The sequence below is a fragment of the Corvus kubaryi genome, unplaced genomic scaffold (genome assembly GCF_017639235.1).
Source record: "Corvus kubaryi isolate FWS band 111438036 unplaced genomic scaffold, C.kubaryi_AGA036_p1.0 65354, whole genome shotgun sequence".
NCBI classification, from domain to species: Eukaryota; Metazoa; Chordata; class Aves; order Passeriformes; family Corvidae; genus Corvus; species Corvus kubaryi.
In genome coordinates this window covers 26,040-46,041 of record NW_024581935.1, presented here as the reverse complement: position 1 = coordinate 46,041, position 20,002 = coordinate 26,040, and the positions used below count along the sequence as shown (strand labels likewise).

At 37.0% G+C, this 20,002-nt stretch overlaps 1 protein-coding gene across 6 annotated transcripts in view; it reads right to left on the bottom strand.

The window, feature by feature from the left end:
* LOC121673309 (sentrin-specific protease 7-like) overlaps window positions 1-20,002 on the bottom strand; it is a 44,926-nt gene that overhangs the window by 6,563 nt on the left and 18,361 nt on the right. For all 6 annotated transcript variants that reach the window (XM_042046507.1, XM_042046509.1, XM_042046511.1 and 3 more), the window contains 16 exons: window positions 17,737-17,852; window positions 16,826-16,995; window positions 15,505-15,856; window positions 14,785-14,942; window positions 13,698-13,844; window positions 12,271-12,304; window positions 11,312-11,479; window positions 8,800-9,062; window positions 7,663-7,796; window positions 6,848-6,964; window positions 5,216-5,335; window positions 2,604-2,696; window positions 1,593-1,789; window positions 1,121-1,173; window positions 767-804; window positions 475-543 (listed from right to left, as the gene is read on the bottom strand). In XM_042046507.1, the coding sequence (XP_041902441.1) occupies window positions 475-543; window positions 767-804; window positions 1,121-1,173; window positions 1,593-1,789; window positions 2,604-2,696; window positions 5,216-5,335; window positions 6,848-6,964; window positions 7,663-7,796; window positions 8,800-9,062; window positions 11,312-11,479; window positions 12,271-12,304; window positions 13,698-13,844; window positions 14,785-14,942; window positions 15,505-15,856; window positions 16,826-16,995; window positions 17,737-17,852 (2,229 nt within the window). The remainder of the gene's footprint in view (window positions 1-474; window positions 544-766; window positions 805-1,120; window positions 1,174-1,592; window positions 1,790-2,603; window positions 2,697-5,215; window positions 5,336-6,847; window positions 6,965-7,662; window positions 7,797-8,799; window positions 9,063-11,311; window positions 11,480-12,270; window positions 12,305-13,697; window positions 13,845-14,784; window positions 14,943-15,504; window positions 15,857-16,825; window positions 16,996-17,736; window positions 17,853-20,002) is intronic.

The window sequence follows — 20,002 nt, the reverse complement described above, 5'->3', positions numbered from 1 at the left end:
ACATCAAGCTTTTAGACAGCTTCAGTCAAGTTTCTACATTTTTGCACATAAGAGCGGATTTAATGCTAATTCTGTAAGCACCATCAAAAAAATGAACATCAGCCCCTTAGAAAACTATCATTCAAATTTCAAAATATTCATTTAAAGTGTTTTTCTACCCTTAAAAATACCTTAAGTTACTAGACTGGATGGGATAAATCCTCTCCCCACAAAAACAATACCAGAAAAAACCGCTCTATTTTTCTTTTTTCTCCACTCTCCACTTTAGTGTTTTTGCATTATATGTGGGTTGCAGAACACAGATAGGCTTTTCATGGAAGCCTCTGCATTATAATTGCAATTTCATTAGTCATGACACTTCATGGATTTTCCTTTACCATTAGAAATATACACCTTTACAGAGAAAAGTATTTTGAATATGGAAATATGACCAGCAGCACCTACTGCTAAAAGGTAGAAACTGTAGTTACTTACTCTCTCAAAACCTGAGCTGTTTTCTGCACAGAACATGCTTTCAAGGAATCCAAGATGAGTATACAAGGCCTGTATACAACAAAAACAAAAACAAGTTATTGCAGTCTTTCATTACCAACACTAGTGAAGGAAGTATTTTGTTTGCATACAGCCCACCCAAGAGTACCAGTATCTTAAAAAAATGTGGTAAAAATAGACAAGTACCTACAGCTGTGGTTTTATGACAATAACTGAATTACTACAGAATTTCATAATTTAATGTTACAATATCAGGAAGAAAACAGAAACATACCTTTTACAAATCTGCTTTTTGGAATTACTTAGGGAGATCTGAGACAAAAGAAAAAATAAAAATAAATCTTAAAAAACAACAATTATAAACTCAAAGATCTTCATAAATTTAAAGGTAGTTAGAGAAGCTCTCATTTCAGAAATGTAGACTGATAAATTGATTTTAAACACAGGTGAAATCATAGCAGAGAAAATAGGAGGACAATCCTAATTCAAAATGCCTTGCACATGCTGCAGGCCATGCAGGCATCAATAACTACGGCAAAAAAAGATGATGCAAAATCACTTGGTCAAGTCTCGCAGCCTTCAGAAATTGAGTAACATGTTTTCTCTGTCAATACAAAAGGGCACTTACTTTAGAAATAGCTGAATATAGAACTGAAGCAGAAGCAGCAATTTCATTGCCATCTAGTACAAAAGAACAAATTTAAAAATGTTAAGAAAATAATTCCTAAGCGAAGTATTTTTATTTTCAACTTCATGATTATTAGTATTCAAGATATGAAAGTGAAGAAGTAATTTATAAACCAGTTTTTAACCTTCCCTTCTGAATGTTGAAATAGCAGTTACCAAAGGTCTTTCCTCCTGATAAAATTCTTATTGAAACCAAATAACTTTCCAATCATCACTGATTTTACATGTCTCTTCCAGTATTTTCCAGAATTCCAAACAACTTGCAGTCCTTGCTATGCATGATATTATAAGAACATACTAAATCAGTCTTGAAGTCTTAGAAATTATCTTTCACATAATTTCCCTCCTTCAAGGATTAAGATACTGTTAGAATTGTTCATGGCTTGACATAATTTTCTCCTAAGATTACGTACCTTTAGAAAATGAACTTCTGTTACCATCCATCTCTTCTTCATCCTTGAGGAACAGTGAACCAGTTCTAGTGTTCTCACTCTCTGGCTCAAGTGGAGACTGCTGAGGCCAGTGAGATAATGAATTCTGATGGGGACACTCCTCATACACAGCTTTTTCTAACCACGGAAAACAGATAACTGCAATGTACCAATGAGACCTGCCCAGCAGTGGGGAGAGGGAGAAAAACACATCAAAACTCTAACATTGAGTTCTGAAAAGGCTATGAAAAGCTTTTATAATATTAAGAGCTCATGGACAACTGTTCTGTGACACACAGCCATCGTTGCATATTCTTTCATGGCATCTCATACTAATCCTCTCACTCACTTTTTACTTTGCGTTGTGGCACAATAGCAAAAATAAGTATCAATTCCTTTAAAAACCCCAAGAAACCCACCACAGCAATTTATCAGTGTTTGAGCACCCATTCCACATTCCAACTAAAATCTAAAATAAAAAAAACACTAATATCTGTGATGGTGATCCCAGTTTTGAATATAGCTGAAGGTGTGGCACCTTTCCACAGCTGTTTTACATTACGTACCTTTCGGTGACTATTCAGTTTTACAGGAATTTCCATGTACAGGTCAGTTATTCAACCAGGCCAAGGCACAGATTGTGGAAGTTCTACTTTTATCTATTGATACTATGAGTTGCTGTGATTTCTTTATAGGAACATTACTGAAGTGCACAGGAATCATCATAACGACACACAAATTATTCTGAAAATTACCTAACAGCAATTTTCAGTAAAAGAAAAACCAAAGGTACAAAGTTGACAGATGACAACTGAATAACCATTTTATCTTTTGAACAGACTCCAAAATTACTCATTCCACATATGTTACTACTTCAAAATCTAATCTATCATGTGCAATGATCCACCCTTACAGGCATAAATTTTTACCACCTTAATGTTCAAATATTAGAATCTTTAAATATCAGAAAAGGTGTTGAAAACACAGACTTACTCCTCATTCACAGGCACAAAGATATAATCTTTATTGAAGATATTTATATGGCGAGTCCATGTTCTTACTCTTCTGTGTCTTCTCTGTGCCGCTCTGAAAAAAACAAGCGACAATTGTTTGGTTTTGTTCCTTTTAGTTATAAAAAGGCATACGGATTAGTACTCCTACATCTCCCCAGCGCTTCAATGGGTTTTTCATTTACTCTAGACAGATTAAAAATAAATCAGCACCATTGAGCCCAAGTAACTAATGAGCCATTTCTGAACTACCTTAAGCTCTTCTCAAAAAAAACCCACAATCATTCATAGATTTGAATGGATTTCTTGCAATTATTGTTTACTACACTAAATGCAAACCATCTAAACACTAATCAGTGTAAATACAAGTCTATAATAATTTAAAAACATCCATGAATTAAGCTTCACAATACCACTTTTGAAGACCTATCTGAACAACCTTATCTTTTGAAAGGAAAAAGCTAAATGCTTTGCACAGGGTCTTGTGCAAACATACGCCCTCCAGTCCTGAGATTTAAATGCTGGACCACGTTTCATTTACAGCTCTACAGACAAAGCATGAGGACACAATACTACGAGAACAAGAAAAATCTGAGAAGATATTTAAGTTTAGAGTTTCAGCTTAGTCTGCACAAGTTGAAATAGAAACCAACATTTCACAGAACTTTGGTCCAATATGATCTGAAAGCAAAATTCACTCTACTCAGCAGACATCCCTATTACCATCGTGATCCCATCCTCATCTCTGATTACGAAACAAAACTTCATTGTAGTAGGAACTGGAAAAAATGAGTGAGGAGTGGAAAACCAGGCGGGTATAGGACTCTGCATGGGCCACCACTAAGTGAAGACTTGCTGCAAACTTCCTCTGCTACATGACTGTAGAAGCACTGGGAACTTCAAAGGGGAAGGCCTGTTTACAATCTGGGAAAGCACCTAAAAAAGCAACTTTCTCAATCCAGTGCCCGAGCTGTGTGAACGAAGTAAAGCAAAGAGTCTTCAAGTAGCTACATCTGTTGAGATTAATTTCATTTACAACAGTACAGAGCCAGGTTTTTCACTAGCCATTTATCCAAAAAACCCCACTGAAACAAACAACCCAAACCATCTGTAGTCACCAGGTGAGTATCTAGGCCCAAACACAAAACTAGAATTTCCAAAACTATCTCCTAATCCAGAAAAGCTACAGTCCTTGAAACATGGTAAATTGAGGGTGTCATTCTTGTTCCTCAAGAAGATTATGGACAGTCCAGCCTTGTAAAAGGAATTGGATCAAAGCATAACAGCATTCTTATCACGAATAATTTTGTCTTCACTGCAGAACATTCCAAGTCAGAAGACAGTAAAATCAAGGAAGACGTTCTTTCGAACACAGTTACATGAATTTTCAAGACATCTTTGAAAATATTACAGAAAACTCATTTTTATTCCCTTCAACACAGCTCTTACCCAGCAGTGACTGTCACCTAAAAAGGATGGAAGACACACACCTCTCTGTGCAGGTGGCCTCATTTGCCAGTAGAATGAAAAATCTGGGGATTTCATGGATAACAGAAGAAAAAAAAAAATCGCTTCAGAGAGAAACAAAAAAGCCTTCAATAAGCTGAATGATGATGCTCATTGAGGATAAGCTTACTTCTCTCTGTAACAACCTGAAAGGTGTTAGTGAGGAGGGTGTTGGTCTCTTCTCCCACGTAACAAGCGACAGGACAAGAGGCAGTAGCCTCAAGTTGTGCCAGGGGAGGTTTAGATTGGCTATTACGAAAATTCCTTCACCAGAAGGTTTTCCAAGCACTGGGACAGGCCACCCATGGAAGTGTTTGAGTCACCAGGCCTGGGGATATCGTAAAGATGTGTAGATGTGGCACTTGGGGTCATGGTTTAGTGATGGACTTGGTAGTGCTGGGTAGTAATGGTTGGACTTGATGATCTTAGAGGTCTTTTCCAACCTAACAGATTCTGTGACTCTTTGAAAACAGAATGAATGTTGGTGGCTTTGCTCTCAAACATTGGTGTTGAGAAGAAACTGAAAGTGAGCTAAGAATGCTTCTACCCATTAGCCAGTTAGCAGGAAACACAATGTGATACAGGATTCCTGGGCTGCTAATGATGTCTTTTTGGGAAACTCTCCAATTCAGTGAGCACATGTGTTACAAACCAAATGCGTAAGCTTGGTGTACAACTAAATTTTCTTACTAAAACTTTGGTCAATAATTTATTACCAATATGTAAAATGAAATATGCAGTAAATACAAAAATATTATTGGTAGCATAACCTCTTAAAATTATGCATATCTTGCAAAACCGTGCATTTATGATAAAAATATCAAATAAATAATTGTCTGAAGTAAATAGCCAGGTAAAGTTGGAAAAAGGTGGTAACATCTTCATTCTTATTCAGTATGAATCACATTGATTTTAAGGAAAAACACCAGTATGTTTAAATTGTGAGTAACAACATTTAATCACTAACCCTTTGGAAAACACCAAAAACTATTTTACATGCTGATTAGTAGATGATCTCCAGAACTTCCAAGTGGCATCAATAGATGGATAGATAGTTTCTGGTCATAATGGCATCTAAAATGAACTTACGAAACTTTGACATCCCCCTCAGGGTTTTTTTCTGTCCTTGTCAGGCACTTGTAGAAGAAACTGCTAAAAATGTGCGTACGGTCAGCAACATGTTTTGGTGCCTTCTCCAATAATAGATACCTACCAAAGAAAAAACCAAGAAAATTATTAAATTCTTGTTCTAGAAAGTACCATTACTGCTAAAAAAAAAAGGCAGTTATTTTAATGACATCATATTTGGGTTATGCTTAGTATCAGTTGCTTTCACAGACACTAATCACGCCAAAATTTTCTCTCTATTTTAACTATTCACATGGGTGCACATCATCAGAGCATGTAACAGCCAAGCTGCTACTAAGAACGCAGTTATTTTTTGTCCCTGATTTGTTCTCCAGTATTCAAGCTTTTGAATCTATTTTGAAAGTTAGGTACCTACAATTACCCTTACAATTAAGAGAGACTTGAAAACTTAACCAAGTATAAACCTATGGAATGCTATACTTGTGCATAATCAAAAAGCATGGAACAGGTCAGTTAAACTGACCATTTCACTTTTACAGGTTATCCATGTGAGAGCTAAGTACTTATTATTTCACTGCTGATAATTTTATTATAAACATCAGCTTCAGTATTTATGCTGTCATTCTAGAAGGCCAAAGCACTCACAACTGCAGTTATCCTACACAACATGCCTCTAGCTTCACCTGATGACTTGGGTAACACAGTCACACATGATACAGCTTGCAACAGAATGAAAACTGAGAATGTGGGAAGTCTAACAAACTTTAAAAGCAGAAGGATTTCTACCACAACTGCATTAAATTCTTTTATTTAAATCTTCCTTCTCTGTTGAGAAGCTACAGCTCTTCAGGGGACCATGATGCATTATTTAGTTCTAGTTTAGAGCAAAATACAAGAGGCTTCGCTGGAAAAACCCATTGAAGCACTGTTACACGTTTCCTTTTCCAATCTTCTAGACAAGCCTTCCTATTGTTCACAGTGCCTGCATCCATCCAGATGCCAAATAAAATGCAATTCCTGCTGACAAGCTTCAAAAGAACTAGAATTCTTCTTATGTCTAAGTCAGCAGAGTGAAAACAAACCACAACTTTAGGGACTGGTGGCCACAAAGCCAGTTCTTGAAAAATTGCTTTCACAAGCAACTTTAGCAGGATGGCTTGGAGTAGCTAAGCCAAGCACAACCTCCTCAAGATGTATCAACTGTGCTCCTTTCTGCAGATCTCCATCAGAAGAATACCTGAAATTGCACAGAACAGCAGAGGATGCTCCACTTCAGGCAAACTTAGTAAATAAAATACTACTACAGATCCTCTACTTTTTTAACTGCCTACTTAACACTTTCTGTTCTGTAAGGTCACCAAGAAGCTTTTTTCCTCCAGTTATTCTGTCTAGATTTTATCACAGCCCTTTTAGAGGGACAAAACCAATGAAACTAAAACAAATGAAACCGCTAAAAAAACTTTTTAAAAACATGAAACTTTTAAAAGAGTCTTTAAGAAAAAGTCCAATGCATCCCATTGTTACTTCTAAAATTGTTGTACTGTATTTAGTGATTAACATTTCCAGTAACATTCAAGTCCACATCACACCCCAGAGAGTGTGAAGGGTACAAGAAGGGCTGAGATTACTTACTTAAGATAGAAATCAATGATGACATCATTGAGAAACTCTCCATATTCTAAGCACTCTAGGTCTTCTCTTGTGACTCCCAGTCCTCCTTTTGCAGGTGGGGGTGGATAAACAATTAAACTAGAAAACAGAAATCATGTCGTAACAGTGACAAACTGTTTTACATGACATTGTTCTGAGTATGGCTGTTTTATATGTAGAAGATTTTCTAGAAAACCTGTGAAAAGCTATAGTTCTCAAAACTTTACCATTTCCTCCTCCAACAGTTAGGTGTTAGACCCCAATGCACGTTGAAACTTTGATAAAAACTTTTGAAAAGCAGATTATTTTTTACCTTCATCTTGTTTTTCTATTTTTGATCAAAGTATTTGACAAATGGCTATATAAAATGTGCAGAAATACGAGACGACAAATGGTTATAAAAAGATTGAGTGTGACAGAACAGTAAAAGAAAACATTATCCAGATTTTATAAAAAAATCAGCTTAAGTTAGTAAGTTTTGCTAAAATAGACTTAAATGGATACTCACAGAACCCAAGAGATCCCCACCCTCCCCATTGATGCACCCATGATATGACCTTGTAGTCACAGATCAGATGTGCTCTAATTTCTGTGAGACTGTCATTCTATAACACATCCATTTTGTCTTTTAACAGGTAGCTACACTGATATTTGCTGATGTTTTAGATTTGAAGAGTGACTTTCATACAACACTTTCAAATCAACTAGAGAATGGCAGTTAAGTGAGGGCTTTTATTCCAGTAATTCATTTATTCAATTTCTTGTATCTTCCCTTTCTCTATATGAAATACACTTACTTCTTAACTGCTCCTGTTTCTCTTACTTCTTTCCATTCTTCATTCAGTGCAGAGGACAAAGATATAGAATAGCAACCACTATTCTGCTTATTTGCAAGGGCATAACTGGGCCTGATCACTTTTAGCTTTGACTCCTACCAGAGAAAAACACAAACAATAGTAAAAAGCATTATACAGCTTGATAGGGAAAACACAACACACAAAACCCATGCCTAAAGCCCACAGGAGTACCCTGCATCACTAAAGAGGATTCTTGCTGAAGATCCAAAGTAGAAACTTTGGTATTTGGGCAAACGTGTCATTGCTCAGACAACTAAAAAGTTATGGATCTTTAAAAAAATGATGACAGATCATGATCTCTCTCTAAAACTGTTCAAACATTATTTAGCCAAGTGTCTTAGAAATGGTTTTGGAGAAGAAACATGACCTGAAAGGCTGGAGACAAGTATCAGACTGTCTTACCAGGAGCTGTATATGCTTGGAAGCTTTGAAAATCTAGTCCTTTGCCTAAAAACAATACAGATTTGAGCTGGCTGGCTTCCTTTTAAAGTCCCCACTTTCATGGGCCTGATTGATCTGCTGTCTCTTGGCTTTTTACTGGTAGGAACAAAGATGCAATTTCTGAAGTGACAATGATGTGGGGTTGGGTTTAGACATTTACTCAAGAGATTAAACCAAGACAACACATTAACTTGTGCAGACTCATCTCCCCAGTAGTCTGAGGAATAATTCAGCATTCTCAAGCTGTGGAGACCCCACAAATACACGGTGGTGCAAGAGGAGTCCGGAGGGCCACCTACACAGCTCCTCCTCTGCTGCACTTCCAGCTCTATCCAAAAGATGGTGCCGTTGCTCATTACTTGATGAACTTCCTGCTTGCTGCCCTAGAGACACCACAAGGGCAGAACACTCCTGCGGTTCTAAGTTTACACAACCATGAATTTATCTAAAGCATTGATACTTGTCACTTACTGATGAGGTCTACAAACTATCCCTCTGTGGACATAATCTAGCTGACTGCAAATTTTTGACTGATAATTTTGAGGTATGAGTTAAGAAAGAAGGTTGACCTAAAATTTACTAGAATGTGTGAATGCTAACCAGTGGTGATGAATGAAGCAACAGCTACACACTAACCTGAATTACAGGCTCATAGGCATCTGAGGTATTCTCTTTTGGCATGTATTGTTTTAGTAGATCCTTATTGTAAGTTATGAAAGAGCTTTCTTCAGGAGAAAGATCCTTAAATAATGGTAATGCTTGTTTCAAAGACAAAAACTCAGCAAGATCTGGTGCTCTGTTCCTCTTGCTCACACCTGTAATCAATTCAGTCAGTCTGTCTTCTTCCCATTCTGTGAGTGGTTGAGATAGTTCAAAAAATACAAATTCACTGGATTTGGCTGGAAAAAGGAAAGAATGGATAATAGTAACTATCAGATTATGTGATAGAAACTTGTCTGAACACCCAAAAAGGAACTTAGAGAGACAGTGGCATGAAGGGAAGCCCAAACAATGCCTGGCCAGGTTCATCACTGGGGCCATCAGCCCACAAAAGTCCCACTTTCACAGACCCAGAGGAGCACAGCAAAATGGCAAGTAGGAACCCAAATTAAGGGCTGAGGAAGAGACACACAATCTGGGCCCTTCCCAGGGCTGTCCCAAGAGAGTCTCAGCCCAAGGGTCCAGACCCAAAACCCAGCAAGATGAGTCTTACTTGAGGTGTACAGCACACATGATGGGATGCAGGGGAAGAGTATTTTGGGATTACACAGGACTTAATAGAGGTTGTTTAAGGAAAAGACCTAAGGGCAGCAAAGAGAGGCATTCAGATAATTCAGGGAAGAAGTAGTGTGGGAAAAAGAGAGGGCTAAGGGCATAAGAAGGACCAGTCACATCTAAGTACTTTGCTGGTCAATGCACTTATCTGGCCATGCCATGAGCATGTACAAGCACAGCCTATCCTGTCTTCTTATTAAAGTCCTTTCTAACTCTCGCCACTGAGGAACTCCTCTGACCCCTCTCAGGCTGTCAGATCCATCATTATATATTTTCTTCTAATATTAACACATCAAGGCAGCAGAGCAGAATCATAGTAACCATTTCCACAATCTGCAAAACCATCACTGATTTTTTCAATGTCTCTAAAAACATGTCAAAACATTTACATTACTAGGTAAAATTAGAAGGTGTAGAACAGTCAAAGATAGAAATTTAATAAAAACTCCTAAAGGTTTCTCCAACGAGAATGTAACCAAGGCAAATAAACCTAAGATTAAAAGAGTCCTTGCATTTTCATACTCATTCCACTCGTTTCACTGGGAACTATGTCTACAGAAGGTACCAGTAACTTCAATAACTTGCATCAACTAAAGGTAGCTCTCTGCTAAAATTTCATTCAGTATTTTGCTTCAAACTACTTGTACTCCTTATGTAAAGGTACCATTACTTATAATTTTTCTTCATACAGGTGGAGACTGTACAGGGAATAGATACTATTAAACATCACACAGACAATGCTGACAATCACCTTTTTAGTAGATGCTACTTGCAACAATTTTGCTTATTTAAAAACCTTGTATGATTGTGCCACTCTGAATATATGAGCCAAAATTATGCTCTGTTTTACAGAGCTTCGTGCTAGAAAATCAAATACAGTGAGTCCATAATACCCTAAGACTAAATAGCCCATTTGGCCTTTAGTGGAAATTTTCTTCAATAATAACACAGTGGCCCACTGCAGTCTTGTCAAAGGTCAACTCAATCTTTACTTGCCAAGCATATACCATGCTCAAGAGTAAGGATATTTACAACATCCATATATGTTAAAGGGAAAGATGCTTTGTACACAAGTCTAGTTTCAGAAGGCCTTCTGACAGAGACTACAATTAAATTGTGTTTTGAGGGTTTTTCATCAAATAGCAGTGGTTTTGAATCACACCATATTAGGTTTCTTTCTTCCAAATATAAGTACAGTGAGGCATTTTAGAAATGCAAAAGTAACCAACTTATCTACACTGGTATAGCCCCACCTTGAGTATACGTGTGCAATTTTGGGCACCACAATATAAAAAAGACATTAAGCTATTAGAGAGCATCCAGAGGAGGACCACAAAGATGGTGAAGGGCCTTGAGGGGAAGTCATACAAGAAGCAGCTGAGGTCACTTGGCTTGTTTCATCTGGAGAAGAGGAAACTGAGGGGAGAACTCATTGCAGTCTACAACTTCCTCATGAGGGGAAGCAGAGGGGCAGGCATTGGTCTTTCCTCTGTCATGACCAGTGGCAGGACCTGAGGGAATGGCCTGAAGCTGAGCCAGGGGAGATTTAGGTTGGATATTAGGAAAAGGTTCTTCCCCCAGAGGGTGGTTGGGCACTGGAACAGGCTCCCCAGGAAGTGGTCACAGCACCAAGCCTGGAAGAGTTCAAGGAGCATTTGGACAATGCTGTCAGGCATATGGTGTGATTCTTGGGGGTGGTGCTGTGCAGGGCTGGGAGTTGGACTTGATGATCCTTCGAACTCAGCTTATTTTCTGATTCTGTGATCTTTAAAATGCTATAGGCTTTCCTCTGCACTCAAAAAACACAGCCATAAAACAACCACTTTACTGACATGCCATATATTAGATCTTTTCATTGCACTCAATTACTCACATGGCTTGCTGATAACTAATTTTCCCAACTGGGTTTCAATCTTTTCTACATAATCCTCAGACAACCAAAGAAAAATAATCGTTGAAGAACAGCCACCATCAGTTTTCCACCAGCCAAATCTTCTCAGATCTAGGGTATTCACTGTCAGCTGAATGTTCTTAAGCGACACTATAGAAAACAGAATTCAAAAGAACCATACTCTTAACAGCCATAGATAAAGTCATACATGTTACAGTAATTACATGCTGAGAGGTATGACAGAGTGTGTTAACATAGTACTTATAGATTTTATTCCTTGCATTGCATAAAATACTGAGAATTCAATATTAAAGTCAGTTACATCAAACTGTGTAAAACAAAGTCACCAAATTGTAACACAAAAATCTAAACACCTGCATGCAGGATTCCTCCTGAAAAAAGCTGGGTTTTTTCCTCAAAATAACCACAGTTAGTACCTACAAATATGGAAAAAAGAATACTACAAATCATTAATTCCTATTTGCTTTCAGTCAACTCAACTCAGAACTGCTCAAACCCTTTCCTACCACACATCATCTTTGGGAATCAACTGAATGCAAATCTATAGTTATATTCCTCTTAGCTTTAGTCTACTCATACATTTTTGTAAACCTAAGGATCTAAAACCCTAATCTGAAAAGCTGAATATTTCACCTCAAAAACATGCATAGTCATATCTACTACAGTTCAACACCATGGGAGGCAAGCCATTAAAATGACAATTCATGTTAAAAGTACAAGAAGCTGCTAAGTTATTAATGCTTACACTATAGACACTAGAACTTTTATTTATTGAAAAACATAAATAATTAAAAACTATCTAATGTCTTTGTGAAAGTAAGATTATAAATTATTCATAACAGAAATACATACTTAGCATTCTAATGCCATACTTCACAGATACAGTTAAGAGAAGGCTAAAGAAAAGAAAATTCTCTTACCCTGAAATGGGATCACAATATTCTTCATTGTAAACTGAAATAAGATTAAAAAATATATACATTAGTTTGCATTTTACAAATTGAGTAAAACAATATATGGATTTTTAAATATCTGCACATCTTTCCTTATAGTGAAATAAACTGAAAATAATATAGTAGAATCATTCAGGTTGGAGAACACCATTAAGCTGAAGTCAAATATGCTTAGCTTGAGACTTCATATTGCCTATTTCACCTAAAACAACATTCCTAAAGACATTGCAGAACCTAAAGGACAGCAAGTAACTTTCAGAGATGCAATGTACTGAGAAATAAGCACAAAGCTGCAGAACTGCCTACAGGCTCCTTAAAAAGGAGAGAAAAGATGAGCACTCAGGACAGAAGGAGCTAAAGCAACCTCTGAGAAGCCATCAGATGCACTGCATGAAGTCAGGACATGATAGAAATGGTTCAACACTGGGATGCTACTTTACATCAACCTTTGAATTAAAAGTCTTTCAAGATTCCACTTGCACTGCTGCTATGTTAAAGAGATTTTGCTAAACAAAGAGAGCTTTATTGTCACTTTGACAAAAGGTTATATACATTAACACAGGAGGTTTCCCCTGTGTTACCACTAAGGAAAATTTCTACTTTACACCTAAGAGCATTGATCCTAAAATTATTTCAACTCATCTTTCAAATTATTTTTGCCTATTAATTTAGGAAATTTCCATGAAATGTTCTTGGAACTGCTGTTTTGTGAGAAGCTGAAATTGTTATTACAATCCAAGACTTCAAAATGTCTTGCTGAAGGCAAAAGAAGATAGGTTCAAACATTTCTTTTTCAGTTGCAATATATAGAGAATGAACCTGGTCAAAAACCTGTTGAAACTCCTGGGAGCTGGTGCTCCATTTAAAGCACATCTTCACTTATGTTTCTACACCCTGTGAGTAGCACATTGTCTATACACTAATGCTTTTAGTATTGTTTTTATGCTCTTTGAAGCCACAAAGTAAGCAATTTTCTGTTTAAAGGCAAGAGCATGGTATATATCTTAACTCTGGTCATTATGGACTACTTTATTAGAACATGGTTACTATTTCTGAGAAAAGTAATTAGTCTTTAAGTGAAATTAATTGGCCACTAACATGGCCATTTTTTTCTGTTAGAATTCAATAAAAACTTTCTCAGTATGACTTGTGTTACAGTACAGCATTTATGCAGAACCTTTACACAAGAAAACTGAGGCCACAGCAAATCACAGTTAGCTTTTCTACTGACAGCAATCCAAATGTACAAGGCAATAGACCACACACTCCATTGTTTAGCCAAAGGAATTCAATGCAACAATAATAAAAACTCTGTGCTTCCACACTAAGTACCACTGACTTTGTTTAACTAGAATTTTTAAATATTCACAAAATATCATAATAGAACAACTTACCCTAGCAGGACCTGTTGATAAACACTTAAATTTCCCAATGTGTAGTCTATCAAATTCAACATCCAGTGCCAGGTTCATCTGCTTTCTAGGTGTGCTTCCCGAAGGCAAGCTGAGAGGACATTTATCTTCAACTGACTCTGTTAAAAACTGGAAAAAAAGTGTATTTGCTACAGGACTAGTTAGATACACCCCTCCTGTAACCTCAGGAATATTTTTCTTCATGCTTGTAAGAACTGACTCCCAAAGCCAGCTTCCACATAAAGAATGCATATGGAAAAGCTCTAAGTGTTATTACATCCATTACTGACAATTTCTTTAAGGGTCTAACAGTACCTTGCTACACCTCCATTACCAAGACATGATCTGTGCTCTTGACTTGGTTCTAAATTAGTAAAAACTCAAACAACAGAGCAATGAAATAATACCCTTCTTTTCATATCAAAGCTTCAGGATCCAATTCAATGCTTATGATTGAATTAATTCACCTATGAGAAGAGGCAGCAATGGCTCTTCTGACTTGTTTCAGGATTACAGAGATAACCCAGATCCAGGTCAAAGCAAGCAGCCAAAATCTAATCAAATCCAAAATGGGGCAACAACCTTTATGGCTACTTTTAGATTCAAGTTCTATAGCTAGCCAGACAGGAAAGGGAGCTTTACCCTATCTCTGTCTGCAGTCAACAAAGATCCTTGAACGTCTATATGCACTGAATTACAACAGAGGATTGGATGACAAAAAAACCTATGATCAACGTAAAACATGGTGTGAAAACAAATTTTTCCACAGATGTATCTTCATCATGTCTGTTTCTAGCTCACATTACTATTTGATCCTTCCTGTTTTCTGATATTAAACACTTCCAAAAGTTTATTTTTAGAATAGGAAATACACTGTGTGTTGCAAAAACACCCAAGCTTCACAACCACAGATATTCTCTGAAGACGTCCAGAATTCTATCTCTGAAACAAATTACTGCAACTTCTGCTTGTGGCTGGGACCATAATAAACAATCATTTTCTATAACACACATTACAGAAGTAAATTAAAGGCTTGGCATAACAATACATAGGCCAAAAACTGGAGTACCTGCTCTGTGTGACTTTTCATCTTGTCTTCTAATTGCTTGCCTGAGAAACAGAAGTCAGACTGCTGGCCTGTTTCTTTATTTTCAGTGATATTATCCTGCATCAGCTCTGTGCATTGTGGTTCAGGAGGTCCATCTTCATCATCACTGGAAAGGACAACTAAAAAGGAAAAAACAAGGAGACATATACTACAAATTAAAGACAGGAGAGTATTTCATTCCCTGTGGATTTCAGACAAGTAAAGAATTCTCTCTTGCAGTATGTGATATTAAAGTACACTGCTCAAAACAGCCAAGATCTGCGTCCATGGAATTGTATGCAACAAGCACTGCTTTGCATCTTTATGAACCCCTTTTATCCCAGATCCTCAAAATTATTTGGCTACTAAATGAAACAGGACACAGCACAGCTGCTTCAAAGAAGAGAATAATTTTTCTCAGTTTTAGCATCATTAAAAAGTAAAAGCTCAGTTTTTCCATAGCCACAAAATCAGCTGAAAAAAGAGGATTGAAATTTGAGAATCTTGCTGTCTATCCTGTTTCCCAGGTACAAGACCCTGACAGCAGCCACTGTTCTCTAACCTGTACAATGCATTAGAAGCAACATGATGCCAGTCTTCAATCTTTTGTTGCATTTGTCTGAACTAGCCAGTTACACTCGAGTTCTCCTAGTGCCTAAGTGTACCACCAGTAATTGTCATCAGCACAGACATAGTACATACTTGGGTCAATGGAAACAAGTTGCTGATTACCCCTGCAGATTCTGTTCCGCAGCTTGCTCAGGTACTCAGATTTGTCCATCTTTAATTTCCTGATCGTACTAATTTGTGCTGAAATCACATCCTCACTGGTGGCAGAAAGCTGCTTCTTTGACGAATTTCTCAGAGGAGACTCAGAGCCAGATTCCTCTGTGCAGCTGTGAGCAGCCCTTAAGTGGTTGTGGGTGGAAGTATCTTTAGAGTCTCTCTCTGCTGGACAATCTGGCACCAGAATAGTATTAGATCTGTGATCTTGTCCATCCTCACAGGGTATTCTGCTGCCAGGAGACTGAGTTGAACCCAAACTTTGTTCTTCCTAGAAACAGGAATCAGAGACAGGATATAAGTTTATTTCTTGACATTTCCAGATGGTTCAGATCAGTGATCACTGATATCTAGGTGCGTGCTAGAAAAAATAATTATAGCTTAACACAGTGACATTTAATGCTCAATTCAGGATAGTTTCTCCCTCCTCATATTCCAAACATTATTATTACATAAAGGCACGAGGGACAACCTTTAAAAGGCTAGAATGACCCCCATTCAAATTGAATAAGGAACTATTTCTGATTTTTAGCAGCTCTGTCAGTGTCAGACATGGAGAGACCAGTAATCAGTGTTCTCTTCTTTACTTTACAGAAGTGTGGCTTGGTCAGCTAAGTTTAGCAGGTTCAGTAACTGCCTGTCTCTGTAGGGTTTAAATCAGAAGGTTACAGAGATGCCTTTACTGTATTCAAATGCTTGAATATAAATCACACTTTGTACTTGACTGATTCCCTTAGTCTTTTATGTGTTGGGGTTTTTTTCAAATACTAATGATGGATAAGAAGAAAACTTTAGGGAAAAGTACAATAGACTAAGGAGGAATGAAAAAGATGACATCTGTAAGATTTCAATAATCTCAGGTATACTTTGCAGTTTTGCTATTAAAGTCCCTAATTCTAGAACATCTGTGAAAGAAGCTTCACTTACGTAGCTAAATGCCTTATTTTCAAAATTGTTTTAATCCATGCTCCTGTCTGAAGGAAACACTGTCATTCATCTTTCACAACCTTTCTGCTACAATAAGCATATTGTGATGATGGAGACAGAAGCATATTTGCTCACTTTTTGTGGTGCATCACTGAACTACTCTCCCTCAACAGGCAATACCTGCTAATATACCTGTAAAATAAACCCTGTTTATTAGCATAATCCTTTTATTTGGGATGTTGCTACTGCTGCTACTGAAGTGTGTGTGAAGGTGTGCACACAAACACATACTTTAAAATTAAGTGCAACTTACAGAGAGTACAAGTGACTTTTCTGGAATGTGTGCATTACAATCATCAGAAATATGGCCACTATATCTTCTTTTCCTTTTCTCAGAATCAAAAGAGCCTGATTCCTTCTGACTCAGAGTAGTGCTATTCATGTGTCTGCTCCTCTTCTCCAGTTCACCACAGTGCTTGTTTTCTGTGTAAAGAAAAAAAAAAAAGTAATGTATTGTCCTTAAAAACCTATACATTTCTTCATATCATTTATGTCTTATATAAAATGCATGGAAGCAAGTATCCTCCACAGTAAGTTCTTTCCTTTTCTAATTGTATGTGGCTGCCAAAACATATTCCCTAAAATTACTATTATTTTTGCATAATTAGTTAAGGGTATAACCAAATTCATAGCTCCCTTCCAAGCAAGAATTAGCACTTTATACTCCACAGTCTTTCTTCAATCTTCTGCCAAATGCAATATTCTCAATTTCCTGTTCTAATCTGCAAATATTAGTAACCAGTATAAAAAGACAGCACATTATGCCTGAAGACTGAGCATAGGGGTCATAATTCTTCAGCAGTGAAATCAAATATTGTCTAGCATGAACATTTTAGCAGGGTTCACAAACCATTTGAGGATTCTTAACAGATTACATCCTTTATTATAAGACTTTTTAGAAAAATCAAGATTGTAACAGTGCAGTGAGGCTGCACTCAGTTTCATTTTTCTTCCACAGATTTGGTTCACCATAGCTTTATCCCTGTTTAAAACCAGGCATTTGATATATTATTACTGTACCTGTAAAAAACTGCATTTTGAAGAAACACATACGCTGTGAGCAACAACCTAATTTATTTCTGTGCTCTTCTCATAATAGTAGAGTATAAAAGGAAAATGTCCCAACACTCTCCAAAAACTGCCAGATGACTGCTCACTACAAACCTTTCCTCTGCAGTTCTCGTCTTCTAAAAGTGACAGCATTAGTTTTTTCTGGTTCCTTAGAAGTCTTGGTCAATTTACACAGTTCATCATCTGTCTTTCTCAGGCAACGTTCAGACCTGTAAATAATATTAACTATGACTTATCTTTAATTTTGTAAAAATACTGAATAAAAATCCCAACAGAAACAAGAGTCGGTCAGACTACAAACTTCTGCCTCTCCCATAAACATGTGGACCTTGGCAAATGAAACACAAATTAATTCAGTCCAGTTGTGGAACTACACAGAGACTCCAATATAATTAATTAAACAGACACTTCTAAAAAGCACAGTATGAGAATCTGACATGCTTGAGATCAGACACTGAAACATTATTTTGCTGTAAAAAAGCAACAAAAACACATTAAAAAAAAAAAGAACAGTCAGTTAACTATCCTTGCCTTTGTAATGAATATGGTGGGAATGTAGTATATTTTTAATTTAGATTCAGAACTGCTAGTAGAATCCATTGAGTAAGATCCTGCAATGCGAAATTATTTGAAATAGAAATTCCTGCTCAAAAGGGCCTGAAACAGTAACTTTAAAGGAGGTGGAGAGGGATGGGACATAGAAAGAAAGAAAGAAAAAAAGAAACAGAAAAGGATTACAGTACTTAATCCAAATAGATTTTGTGTTCATAGATTTATAATGTGGTTAACTCAGAATGTTTCAGTCTCAAATTTTCAAAGAGCTAAGTGATCATCACAGTGTCTGACATCACTGACAGCCAAGCTTCAACTCATAAAAGTCATCACCCGCCACATCAAAAAAACATTCTTGACATCTCTAACTAGACCAAAACTGTTGGACACTTTCTGAACAGATGCCTGATCTTTAGTGATGTATCTGTAGATTGCAGTATCAGTGCTCTTTGGGAATTCTGTAAAGACAAAGATTTCCAGAGGGCTCTGATACTACAGTGATGAATGCTGTGAAAAAATTACTGATTATCTTTCCATTCACAAAGAATAATGAATTTTACCACATATAGTAGTAGTTTTCAGTAAGTGCTATTGCTAATTCTGTATATGGAACAAGAGTCTTTCATACACTGGGCAGCTGACTACAGAAAACTTTATTTTGGAACCCACACCTCTCTCAACTTTCGGGCATTCTAACAATAGAAAGCACCTGAATAAGGTTGTTTCAGCCAATAGATTTTCCTAAACATATTTGCTTTGTACATAAATTCTGCACATTTTATTTTCAATTCATTCCAGCTTTGCTGATAATTCAGTTTTAAATGCACCCATTAACCAATATATGCATCACCTATGAAGGTATAGCAATGTATTTTGTAAAGTGTTCTTAACAACCGTGAGAAACAAGTACTTTAAAGACTTTAAAACCCACCTCAAATTCATTAGTTATACCGACAGGCCAGTGCTCAGTTAAATAAATGCATTTCACACTGGGTTGCAGAAAAGCAACAAAAATCCACCAGTTCTGTAATACCAAGAGCAAGAATGGAGAGGGAGCTGGCAGTAAGATCTAGCTGGTAGAGATAAGTTGACTTATTACCACCCTGTTCTGAGGACACACAATTCTGACTTGATCTGAAATTTGCACAGTACAAAAGTAGCACAATTTTCAGCAATACAAAGCATGCATTCTAGCTACTCTGATGGTACAAAAGACTCTCTGTATGACCATGTGCATATAGATGCATAACACTTACAAGGGGGGAGCTTTTATTAGTCTCCTCCAAAGAAGAGACCCCAAAAAAATCAGTGCCAAGTGTGTGTAATGCAGTGACTTTACTTACAGTGAGGTGACCAGGATCAAGCCATGACTTTGTTGAAATCATTCCTAAATTCTCCATTTCCCAGTTGGTATCTATTACAAATTGCACTAAAGTGCTGGTCACTAGGGAAGGGTGAAAAATCATCCTAATGTTGGTTCCTGATAACATGCCTTTTACACAATGCGTTAGAAAACCATGTAACAGGAACAGAATATTAATCACTCAAACAATGAACCACTCCAAATCTAAAGCAAGTTGAGTTCACAACTACTAAAAAAAATTACTAGCTCAAACCATTCTTGTGCTTAATATATGATACTGTGCTCCAGATATGAGCTGGAAACAATACACAAGATGCACCCTCAGATTTAGAGAGCTAAATACAAGAAATCATGCTTTCCTCTCTATAAATCCACTACCCCCATCATCCAAAACTTTACAAAGTGAAAAAATCAGATACTAGAAAATCGATCTTAAAGATTTTG